The sequence below is a fragment of the Berghia stephanieae genome, chromosome 10, assembly GCF_034508935.2.
Source record: "Berghia stephanieae isolate SIO BIC M18660-M18661 chromosome 10, UCSD_Bste_1.3, whole genome shotgun sequence".
Classification (NCBI taxonomy): domain Eukaryota; kingdom Metazoa; phylum Mollusca; class Gastropoda; order Nudibranchia; family Aeolidiidae; genus Berghia; species Berghia stephanieae.
The window spans coordinates 24448460-24461794 of record NC_088369.1 but is presented as its reverse complement, the minus strand read 5'-3'; the positions used below and the strand labels follow the sequence as shown (position 1 = coordinate 24461794).

General features: G+C 38.5%; 1 protein-coding gene across 1 annotated transcript in view; it reads left to right on the top strand.

The window, feature by feature from the left end:
- LOC144980860 (acetylcholinesterase-like) overlaps nucleotides 1-11339 on the top strand; it is a 56697-nt gene extending 45358 nt beyond the window's left edge. The window contains exons 6-11 of the mRNA XM_078928741.1: nucleotides 865-1341; nucleotides 2396-2605; nucleotides 4538-4687; nucleotides 7794-7967; nucleotides 8868-9070; nucleotides 9883-11339. Coding sequence (XP_078784867.1) covers nucleotides 865-1341; nucleotides 2396-2605; nucleotides 4538-4687; nucleotides 7794-7967; nucleotides 8868-9070; nucleotides 9883-10013 — 1345 coding nt within the window. The 3' untranslated portion in view covers nucleotides 10014-11339. The remainder of the gene's footprint in view (nucleotides 1-864; nucleotides 1342-2395; nucleotides 2606-4537; nucleotides 4688-7793; nucleotides 7968-8867; nucleotides 9071-9882) is intronic.
- Nucleotides 11340-13335: the final 1996 nt, after the last annotated feature.

The following is a 13335-nucleotide window of genomic DNA, read 5'->3' as shown; positions in this document are numbered from 1 at the left end:
GAACCCTCTCAGACTTACAGTTGAACGTTTTTAGGTTTGTGCAGCGTCTAGTGAGTTGTGGTTAGTAGAGCTGAAGGAAACAATTGTTCTTTTGCAGCCAAAGACGTGTCTTTTGACGTCTTTTTGGTCAGTGCCAGTCTAAAGATAGAACGAAGATGACGTCACTCAGGTCTTTGTTATTTAATTATTTTTTTTTTGCCATCCACGTTTATGAGTACATCTCACTAAACTGTATTAACCGAACTGTAAAAGTTCATGGTTACACATAATTGTGTGTGTTGGTCCGTTATACTTCCGGATGGCAATGTTGTGAGCTCCTTAACCAACCGCATACTATCTATCTAATAAGTTAACGATGGTTAAGCATTGACTACCGCCAAGTACTAACTCAATTCACACCTCATCCGAAGGCACAACGACGCGACTAGTTGTATCAATAATTACTGTACGACCAGTTAAAATTGCTTGACTTTAATGACAATGGAGACGCAAACCTATTAGAAACTTGAGCTTTTATATAGAGCAATATCCAATTAACGTGCTCAATACGCCTTACAAGGGGTCACTGGCCACCAGCAACACTGAACATGTAGGACGTGACATGATGCCTGTTAGGCCATATTACAATGTTTTTTCGGACAGAGACAACGCTGTTACCTCCCAAGTACTCATTTTACACATGAGTACGATGAGAGAATGTGAGTAAAGAGTCTTTTCCAAGAACTCAACTATGCGCCGAGCAGGGTTCGAACCCAGGACCTTCCGATCGGAAAGCGATTGTCATACAAGATCACATAGCCTCACCGATTGCCCAATTCCTTTTTTATCGATTTCTTATCTTTTCCTCTCACTCACACGTTTCAGGGTTGGATCCATCGGGTATTTTGGCTTGGGAGCTCCACATTCCCCAGGGAACGCAGGGATCATGGACATACGAATGTCTCTGGAATGGATACAAAGAAACATTCACCGGTTTGGAGGAAACGCTCATAACGTCACGTTGGTTGGAGAGAGTTCAGGCGCTGCGAGCATCGGTCTCCTGATGCTCTCTCCCATCGGCCGAGGTCTTTTCCACAGGGCCATCCTCCAGAGCGCTGCACCACAAGTGAACTGGGCAACTATCTCCTTCAAAGAAGGCCGAAGGAGATCCTTGCAACTTGCTGAGAGGCTAGGGTGTCGGACGGATCGCAGCGATTTGAAGATTTTGGCGTGTCTTAGGAAGGTTCCTGCCTCGAAATTTCCAACGGAGGAGGGCCATGTGACTTCCGGGACTGCACAGTTTCCATTTGTTCCAATCGTTGACGGGACATTCTTATCGAAGCCTCCCATGGAGTACCTAAGGTAAAACATTTCAAATTAAATTTTAACCCATCGTCTGAAATTCGTTTTATATAATATGTGACACACCGTATCCGATCGGTTTTATGTCGGGATGAATGACACCCAAAAAAAAGTGAATTTAGATAAAATAATAAGAAAAACGAATTTCAAGTGTTTGACATCTTAATTTTGGATATTCCCTACGCCCTTCCAGCAGTGTTTGACGATGTCAACAGGAATCACCCATGGTGTCCAAAGTGAACACATTGGGGATTAATAATCTTGCCCAAGTAACAATACGAAAGTGCCTGAAGTGGGGGCTCGAACCCGGGACCTTTCGGATCACAGTGCAAAACTTTACCACCTAGCCACTTCGCCCCTCTTGTTCTGAAATATCTTAAGGCACATTAATAAAAAAAAAAGCTGATACTGTTGATGTTTGGTGTATTATAAACCTACGCATAGATTTATATATATATATATATATATATATATATATATATATATATATATATATATATATATATATATATTCATATACTTTAAAGCGATTAAAGCAATAAATAACGCGATGTCAGTACAATTTTTGATCCTTATAAATAGATGATCATTACTGTCAGTCAATATTATACCTCTACAGCTTTCCCCGCTTTTATGCTCGTCCTTGCGTGTGTGTGTGTGTGTGTGTGTGTGTGTGTGTGTGTGTGTGTATTGTGTAGTGGTGTGCGTGTGAGTAAGGGAGAGTATGTATGGGTTTTCGAAACTGTTTATGAAACGTCACCTTCATTTTTATTTATATATTATTTTATTCATGTATTTTATCTATAAATCTATGTATAGATCTAGTAGTTTTAATTTTAAACTTTGTAAACCAAATGACAAATTGCCATTTTTGGACAATAAGATTATTTATTATATATATTATATTATTATTATTATTATTTTTATTATATTATTATTAATTATTATTATTAATTATTAATTTAAATACCATATGATATTTCACAAAGTAAATTATATAAAAATATATTATTTAGCACGCAATTATCTTTATCGTGTTTTTTGTTTGTTTCAGAAACGGAGAGTTCAAAAAGATACCACTTCTACTGGGAGCCAATGCTAACGAAGGCTCCTGGCTTCTCGTGTACGCCAACAAGAACCACTTCAACTTGGAAACCGAGAGCCTCATCGCCTCAGACTCCTACAGCTCCCTGATGGAAGATCTCTTCATGTACTACCCACAATATCCTAGGGAACTCAACCATTTCGGACTGGACGCCATCAAGTAGGTTTTATAATATGTGACCCCTCGTCTCCAAACGGTAATTAAGTCGGGATGATTAAGATGCTAAAAATGGAATTTGTGGCCAGAAATATCATGCTTAAGTTGAGTTTATATGCGTTAGAGAGGAGAAGGAATATCATATTTTACTGTGCTAAATACCGATTCATATTTTTGACCATTTAACTATAACTTGACTTTTGGCATATGGTCCATCCCGACCTAATACCGTTTTGAGACAAGAGGTCACATATGTTAATTGAATTAAAAGAAATAAATTACGCCCCTTTGCAACGACATCATAAGATCCTATCGCCTAAGCATTCCACGAGGCTAGACAAAGCATGAATTAGTTTTGGAATCAAACGTCTGATTTCTTCAATACGATGGAGCAACGACACTGCCTCAATCTTTTATTATAGCCCTCAAAAGATTTTCATTTATTTATACGCGATAAAATAACAGCAACAAAGGGAGGGGGGAGGGAGAGAATGTTTTGATAATGCTACCACCTGTCTTTTATCACATCCTTATTAGATTTAACGTTTGATGGTTTGAGGATAAAAAATTGTGTTTGTTTGGTCACTTATTTTATTGCACGGTGATGTCACTATTTACGGAGTATTCCACCCCTCTCATAAGAAAACCCTATCATTTCAGTAAATACGTAATCGTTGAATATCTAATGCTTTGAACGTGTTGAATAAAAATTTTGTTCAACAGCTGCAGAATATTTTCGCACATTTTATTGGTGTGAAATAAGGTGTAAAAGACAGCTGGTTGGTAATCTTTTTAATCGTCTTCTGTGTTGTGGCCATAACAGAAACCAGAAAAAATACATCAAAAAGACTAAACTATTGCTGCTATTCGTTTAGTTAATAAACTCACAACTTCCGCCAGCCACATATAACGTACCAACACACAAACTTATGAGTACCCTTAAACGCTTATAGTCTGATTGATTTGATTTAGTGAGAACTACTCATAAAAAATGGCTGTCTAAAAACAATAAGAGAGAGCTGAATGAAATCAATTTCTTTCCTTCAATTAACCAGTCGATTTTTGACAAATCAAAACATGGAAATTGTGACACACCTTCACACGTGCTGGGACAATCATAGTTGGTTTTTATAAACAATATCGTGAATGATATCGATCTCTCTCTGATCGTTGCAATTGGATTCAATAGTCTGATGTCACGCGCCCGGCAACGGCGGCCATCTTGGTTCTAAACAAAGAAAATCATTACTTTTTATTCTTCATGCTGGCTAGAACTTTTCATTCCCTTTTCATATGCCTTGCGATCAGAATGTGTAAAAGTCAATACATGATCAAATTGATGGGGTTTTTTTCCTCTGGATACGCGTTTAAGCTCGCCGGGGAAATATTTCATACGGCGTCCGCCATTGTTCCGATAGTTTAGAGCCAGTGTTACTAAGTTACCATACGTCAATAGGAAGGAAGTGACATTACGACTGTTGAAGACTATTGTTTTTATACCGCCAAATGGGTGATTAGTTATCAAACGATTTTATCGAGCATATTATAAACGTATCAATTTACACATAGTTTTCTGTGTCGGTTCTATTGACCAAGTGGTAGAACAATGAATATTCACTTAGACACATGCCACTTGTGTAGTTTTCTATGTTTACCAGTCACTGCTACTGTTTACATTATGACAAGTGTCCGAAAGGCGTGGTTATCTAATTGTCTATAGATAGTTCGAAGTTGACGTCACTCAGGTCCTTGTTATTGTTTTTTGCCATCCGCGTTTATGAGTAATTCTCACTAAACTGTATTATTTAATCAGACTATAAAAGTTCAAGGTTAGACATAGTTTTGTGTGTTGGTCCGTTATACTTCCGGATGGCAATGTTGTCAGCTTCTTAGCCAAGCGCATACTATCTATCCGTTCTTTTGTTGATGTTCCAGGTTCTACTACACGGATTGGTTTGATTCCGATGACAAAAGGAGACGCCGAGATGGGATAGAACATGCAGTGGGAGATGCATCTTTCTCCTGTGGTGTGGTGGAAATGGCCCAGATTGCCTCCAACTACCAACAGGATGTATATATGTACAGGTACGTATCCAGTTAACTCTGTTTCTCCTGTAGTAGTAGTAGTAGTAGTAGTAGTAGTAGTAGTAGTAGTAGTAGTAGTAGTAGTAGTAGTAGTAGTAGTAGCAGTAGTCCTTCAGAGCCATTGAGTCGGAAATTATCCCGGTTTCTTTAGCGTGAAATGGACAGTAGCAATTACTTGTACTGTAGTGTGGTGGAAATTGCTCAGATCGCCTCCAAATACCATCAGGATGTATGAAGTTAGGTACGTATTGAACTTCCTCTCATTGTCCTGTGGTGTTGTGGAAATGGCCCAGGTTACCTCCAACTACCAAAAGGATTATTATATGTACAGGTACGTATTGAATTAACTCTTTCTCCTGTAGTAGTAGTAGTAGTAGTAGTAGTAGTAGTAGTAGTAGTAGTAGTAGTAGTAGTAGTAGTATTAGTAGTAGTAGTAGTAGTAGTAGTAGTAAGTAGTAGTAGTAGTAGTAGTAGTAGTAGTAGTAGTAAGTAGAGAAGTAGTAGTAGTAGTAGTAGTAGTAGTAGTAGTAGTAGTAGTAGTGGTAGTGGTAGTAGAAGTAGTAGTAGTAGTAGTAGTAGTAGTAGTAGTAGTAGTAGTAGTAGTAGTAGTAGTAGTAGTAGTGGTCCTTCAGAGCCATTGAGCCGGAGTTTATCCCGGTTTCTTAGCGTGAAACGGACAGTAGCAATTATTTGTCCTGTAGTATAGTGGAAATGGCCCAGATCGCCTCCAACTACAAACAGGATGTATGCGTGTACAGATGCGGATATGGAACTCACTCTCGTTGTCCTGCAGTGTGCTGGAAATGGCCCAGATCGCCTCCAGCCACCGACAGGTACGAATTGAAGTCAATTTTTCAACACCTTCATTTTTCCTCTCTATGAGCTCTATAATAACGTACACTTTACTTCAGACATCAGTTATCACAAGAATTGCCTTAAAGGGGAAGCAGAAGTCGTGACACCAAACCTTCCTCTCTTCCGGTTCAAAACTCATGTTAACAGTCATGCAGAAAATGCATGTAGAGGGCTGTCCCAGAAATAAGGTAAGTGACCTCGTAACTCAAAAAGTTGTGAATGGAATTGAATGAAACTTACAGTATAAACTTTGGCATCATTCATTTACTTTTCAAGGTAGTCGCCGTTCTGATCAATGCATTTCCTCTATCGTGAGAGGAGGGCAAATACTCCCTCCATAAAAAAAATGACGTCAAGACATTTCAGGAAATTCTTCACTTCTGAAATCAATTCATCGTCGTCCTCAAACTTTTTTCCACCCAAGTGTCTCTTAAGGGGCCCAAATCTGACGGGGCGAGATCTGGGCTATGAGGAGGATGTAGTAAAACTTCCCAGGCATTCCGTTGGAACCAGTGCTTTGTCAGGTTTGCAGTATGGGGATTGGCATTGTCGTGTTGAAAAACGACTCCTCTGCTGAGCCGACCGGGTCTCTTTCGTCGTACGGCCTCTTTTAAGTTTGTTCAAAGTTTCACAGTATCTGACAGCGTTTATGGTCTGACATGGTTGCAGAAAATCAATCAAGAGAACACTTTTGGTATCCCAGAACACGGTGGCCATCAACTTTCTCACTGAATGTTGCACTTTTAACTTTTTGGCCGGTGGAAGAAGGACGTTTCCAGATCATCGAATCCTTTTTTTTCTGGCGTGTTGTGGTGAACCCAGGTTTCATTACCAGTGATCTGATGGTCAAAAAAGCACACAGACTGGTCAGCAGGCCCAAGGTCTCCATCAGGTCCAACTCGCATTTCTTGCTCATCATGGACTCGTTGAAGGAGGTTCTGTGACACTTCTGCACGCTTTGCCTGATGCTCTTCTGTCAGTTGTTTTGGGACCCACCGAGCGGAAACTTTCCTAAAGTCCAATTGCTTGATTATTCTTTTGACAGCAGATTTTGACAGTTCAAGTCTAAGGGCAATTTCGCGAACTTTCAGCCCCCTGTCTTCACGAATGAGGGTCTCAACACGTTGGACATTTTGTTGTGAATGGACAGAAGGAGATCGCTTTGCGCGTTGCTTTTCATGCACATTTGATCGACCTTATTGAATCTCATTGAACCAGAAAACTACTTATTTAAAGCTCATCACAGATTCTCCATACACGCTTACCAATCCTAATGGATTTCAGAAGGATAATAACCTTTTGCAGCACAAAACCTTATTACATCGAACTTCTTCTTTGGACCACTCAGTTATGGGAGTAACCATCTTTGTTTTTATGCAGATCAGAATCTTGTTCATCAATTAGTGTTGAAACGTTTAACACTGATGCACAACAAAAAATCATCTTTAATCTCCGGTTTACAGATTTCGAATATCATCATTAGTTCAGGAGATATGGCTCTTCTTACCTTATTTCTGGGGCAGCCCTCGTACAACGAATATGTTACATATTGAATCATAATATATGATATTGTGTTTACTTGAAAAAGGCCAAAGGCCGAAAAGTCGTTTGTTTTGTGTCGTTCCCTTATATATGTCACATTTACTCTCTTTATCTTTCTCTCCATGGAAATGTCCTCTATTTCTATTTTGTTTAGGTTCAGTCACCGTATGTCCAACCATCCCAGGCCTGAATGGATGGGCGTCATGCATGGCGATGAAATCTCTTTCGTCTTTAGGAGACCCCTGGTCAAGTCTCTTCTATCACTACTACAACAACAACAACTACTACTACAACAACAACAACAACTACTACTACTACTACCTACTATATGTAGTAGTCTATAGTACTACTACTACTACACATACTACTATACTATACTACTACTATACTACTACTACTACTACTACTACTACTACTATTTATACTACTATATACTTATACTACTATAATACTACTACTACTACTATATACTACTTACTACTACTACTACTCTACTATACTACTACTACTAACTAATACTTACTACTACTACTACTACTACTACTACTACTACTGCTGCCCTTAACTACTATAACTTACTACTACTCTTACTACTACAATACTACTACTACTACTACTACTACTACTACTACTACTACTACTACTACTACTACTGCAAATAGGGACCTTTGCCCTAAGTGGAAATGTCATCTATTTCTATTTGGTGTAGGTTCAGTCACAGAATGTCCAACCATCCCTGGCCTGGCTGGATGGGCGTCATGCATGGCGATGAAATCTCTTTCGTCTTTGGGAGACCCCTGCTCAAGTCACTCGGATTTTCCAGTATGGAGAGAAAACTCAGCAAGCGGATCATGAAAATGTGGACGAACTTTGCCAAAACTGGGTGAGTAGCTCTCTTCCACAGAGTTAATCTGAACTTAATTGATTTCTTTAAAATACCGCAATATCCACTAAACGTGCCCAAAGCGCTTTACAAAGGGTCCCTAACCAATAGCAACACTTAACATGCACGACGAGACATGACGCCTGTTAGGCGATATTATAATTTATTTGGACAGAGACAACACTGTTAACGACAGGGTACTCATTTTATATCTGAGTACAGTGGGAGAATGTGAGTAAAGAAGCCTTTTCCAAGGACTCAACTATGCGCCGCTCAAAGCGGGACTTGAACCCTGGACCTTCCAGTCCTAGGGCGAGTGTCATACCACAATGTTCAGTGCGCACCATTTTTTATAATGTTTTTTGGGGGCCTATCGGACTTCAGAGACATCTGAGGTCTTCAGATTAAATCAAGCATGGTGCAAAAAGCTGGTATGTAGACTTCAGAGTTTTGATTTGCCGATCGTGAAAATCGAGACTTCAGAGGTTTGATTGCGATCGTGAAATCGAACTTAGAGGTTTGATTTGCCGATCGTGAAAATCGAGACTTCAGAGGTTTGATTTGCCGATCGTGAAAATCGAGACTTAGAGGTTTGATTTGCCGATCGTGAAAATCGAGACTTCAGAGGTTTGATTTGCCGATCGTGAAAATCGAGACTTCAGAGGTTTGATCCGCCGATCGTGAAAATCGAGACTTCAGAGGTTTGATCCGCTGGCCATCGTTATAACGTTCTTGTTTTTAATTCTCATTTTTGAATTTCAGAAACCCAAACATCGGCCCAAGAGAGGTTGAAAATGATCACTGCCCACTCCAAACGTTTGAGCTATGAAACTAAAATCTCTCGAATATTTTCTGCTCCATTTAACGTTCTCTTCTTTATTGCTCATTTCTAAATTTCAGCAACCCAAACATCGGCCCAGGAGAAGTTGACAGTGGCCAATGGCCAAAATATCTCCACAATGGACAGGCATATTTGAACATTGATTTGGACATCGTGCAATCTGGGAGTGATGACGTCATACCATCAACATCCGTACGCAATGGATTCTTGACTCAGCGCTGTGCATTTTGGGAACATTACCTACCGAAACTTGCGGAAGCCAGTAAGACATATTTGTGAAAATATCAAATTAAGAAATTAAGGCACGGGCACCAGTGCGAGATAAAGATCTGAACAAGTGTGTATGAAAGGTGCCAGACAAATCAAGAAATAAAAATACAAGAAAAAAAAAACATCCCAAAAAATCAGTCGACCTCGACTGGGGATCGAACCTCAGACCGTCTGATTACCGGTCAGACGTGCTACCACCTTTCATACACACTTGTTCAGATATTTATCTTATAGATAGAACGAAGATGATGTCACTCAAGCCTTTGTTATTGTATTTTGCCATCCACGTTTGTGAGTGATTCTCACTAAACTGTATTAACCAGACTATAAACGTTTAAGGTTACACATAGTTTTGTGTGTTGATCCATTATAGACTCTCTCTCTCACATACACACACACACACACACACACACGCACACACGCACACAGAGATAGATAGATAGATAGATAGATAGACACACACACTCACACACACACACACACACACACACAGAGAGAGAGAGAGAGAGAGAGAGAGAGAGAGAGAGAGAGAGAGAGATGCAATGTCATCCTAAAATCAGCTTAGTTTTGTTGATGGAAGGCCCGTTGACTCGGTTACCATGCTTCTCTCTGGGCATGTTTAACACATGGAAATTCACTGCACAATTTTTAAAAAATAGATTTATTATTAATTTATCTAAAATGATTACAAATTTATTTATCTAATATAGTCCAATATCATGAATTACCTATTCTTTCTCTCACCCCACGCCCTCAACCCCCCCCCCCCTCCCCCCCCAACACACAAACACACACCATTTTCAGCATCTCCACGACTGTACGGCAATTGCAGCCGAGTAGCAGCGTCCACGTCATCCCAGGCCGTGTTGCACGGAACCACTTCCGGTTTCGTTCTGCTTCTTACGTCTCTGTGTACCGTTCTCATCTTCACATGACTACAATAACAATGAAGTGATTCAATGGAGAGAAAAAAAAGTGTTGTTTAAATTCGGTGACAAAGATGGTTGTTTTAAACTACAAGTAAAGGTAAATTTACGGAATGAACACTGTTTGTGTAAACTTTGTAAACAGAGTCTATGTTTAACAGAAACAAAGCTTGTGATAAACAGTAAACTTAACCTGTTTTAAACTATGAACAAAGCTAGTGTTACCCCATGAACATCGCAAATGTTTATTTATAAATAAAAGCTCTGTGTTAGAATGGAAACAAAGCGTGTGATAATTTGTAAACTTCACTTTGTTTTTAAACTTCGGGCGAAGCTTGTGTTACACGACAATCAACGCTGGTGTTTATTGTACTGTAAACAAGGCTGTGCTAAACTATCAACTAAGCTTGTATAAAACAGTAAACAGTATTTACGTTTTACAGTAAAGAAAGCATGTGTTGTAGTATAAACAAGGCTAGTTGTTAAACTATCAACTAAGCTTGTTTTAAACTGAAAATCTAAATTTGCGTTAAACTATAAACAAAGCGTGTGTTTAAAAATACAAAGCGGTTTCGTGTTCACATTAAAAGATGATTTGTTTTAAATGGTAAACAATACTCGTTTTAAACGATAAACAAAGCGTGTGTTTAACTATACAAAGTGGTTCGTGGTAAACTTAATGGATGATTTTATTTAAATTTTAAACAATACTCGTTTAAGCTGTAAACAAAGTGTATGTTTTAAATATATACAGAACTTGTGTAATACCTTTTTATTTGATTATTGATTTTGAACGTAGATTTTCATAAACTGTGAACATGATAACTTGTTTATACAGTAACAAGTCTTTGGCTGTATTCTTTGGAATATATTTCTGACGGAGTAATTCATTGACAACAACCAGGAATGAATGAAAAAATGTTGCTCTTCCTAAGAAAACAACTGAAAGGACCACGAGGAAATCTCTCTTTGTACTATCTTTCATCAACGTTATAAAGTTACTGAATAGATGATGATGATAATGATGATGATGATGATGATGATGATGATGATGGTGATGATGATGATGATGATGATGATGATGATGATGATGATGATGATGATGATGATGATGATGATGATGATGATGATGATGATGATGATGATGATGATGATTATAATGATGATGATGTTGATGGTGATGAAAATGATGATGATGATGATGATGATGATGATGATGATGATGATGATGATGATGATGATGATGATGATGTCGACGACGATGATGACGAAGAAGAAGAAGAAGAAGAAGAAGAAGAAGAAGAAGAAGAAGAAGAAGAAGAAGAAGAAGAAGAAGAAGAAGAAGAAGAACAAGAAGAAGAAGAACAAGAAGAAGAAGAACAAGAAGAAGAAGAAGAGGAAGAAGAAGAAAAAAAAAGAAGAAGATAGTGATGGTGATGGTGGTGGTGGTGATAATGATGATCATAACGATGATGATCATAACGATGATGATGATGATGATGATGATGATGATGATGATGATGATGATGATGATGATGATGATGATGATGATGATGATGATGATGATGATGATGATGATGATGATGATGATGATGATGATGATGATGATGTTGATGATGATGATGTTGATGATGATGATGATGATGGTGATGATGATGAAACTTTGGGGTACACATTTATGTTTATCACTCGCATAACAATCTAAAATTATAACCCGTCACATTATAGGTAAACCATTTAATTCATAAGGCTATTGCCCACTGTTTGAATAGTTGATATAAAGGAATATGGACCTGGAATTGGAACAACATTTACGCACAAAAATGTAAGGAAGATGGAGAGATAAAGAGAGAGGTAACGGTGTGTGTGTGTGTGAGAGAGAGAGAGAGAGAGGTAGAGAGAGAATGAAAGAATTAGAGAAAGAAAGAATGAAAGAATGAGAAAGAGAGAGAATGAAAGAATGAGAGGGAGAGAGAGAATGGAAGAATGAGAGAGAGAGAGAAAGAAAGAATGAGAGAGAGAGAGAGAGAGAGAGAGAGAGAATGAAAGAATGGGAGAGAGAGAATGAAAGAATGAGAAAGAGAGAGAATGAAAGAATGACAGGGAGAGAGAATGGAAGAATGAGAGAGAGAGAGAGAATGAAAGAATGAGAGAGAGAATGAAAGAATGAGAGAGAGAGAGAATGAAAGAATGAGAGAGAGAATGAAAGAATGAGAGGGAGAGAGAGAATGGAAGAATGAGAAAGAGAGAGAATGGAAGAATGAGAGAGAGAGAATGAAAGAATGAGAGAGAGAGAGATAGAGAGAATGAAAGAATGAGAGAGAGAGAATGAAAGAATGAGAGGGAGAGAGAGAATGGAAGAATGAGAAAGAGAGAGAATGAAAGAATGAGAGACAGACAGAGAGAGAGAGAGAGAGAGAGAGACAGAGAGAGAGAGCGAGAGAGATAATCATTGAATTAATAGACTCTTATAAGCAGTACCCCCTCCTCACCACAACCCACCCCGAGGATTAGAACATTAAAAAAAAAATACATTGCCAGTAACGTTTTAACGGTATGTTCAAATAAGATTGAAGTCGCACCATCTATACTGCCATACTATGAAAAAAACAATTTGAAAATTTGGCCAGAAAACTCGTCCTTCAAATATCGATCGATTTAAATCACCCTCATCTTGGCAAAAACACTCAAACCTGGGACTTCGCGAGTTTTCTGGCCAAATGATTAAATATGGGTGGGTTTTTTTTTCCCTGAGTACGGCAATATATTATTATCTAGTTCAAAATTTCCCCATGGAACAAGACACAATAAAGAAATCTTGATCTCAAGGGAAATAACTCAATGTATAGTTGGAAAAGAAGTTGTTATCATGAGTTGTCGTTTACAGTGTAAAGCGGGAATATAATTTCTTACAATATCGGAGAGTAATATTATTTTAACAGCTTTTTAATCAAACTGTTGTATTATATATATATATATAAGAACGATACAGGTATTTGAAATTTTGGTCAGAAAGTTGTCCTTCTTGGCAAAACTTTCAAACTGTGATCTCTCGCGAAGTTCGACGTTTGAGAGTTTATGTCAAGCTTAGGATCGTTTTGATCGATGATGTTTGAGGGACGATTTTCTGGCCAAAACTTAAAATACCTGTTTTCAATGGCCGAGAGGTTAAGGCATTGCATTGTGACCCTGAAGGTCCCAGTTTCGAGCCCCGCTTCTGGCACTTCCGTTTTATTTTCTTTGGCCAAGATTATTAAACCCTAATTTGCTCACTCGGACAGCGTGGGTGATTCCTGTTGACATCGGACATCCTGTTTGATGTATTATTTAT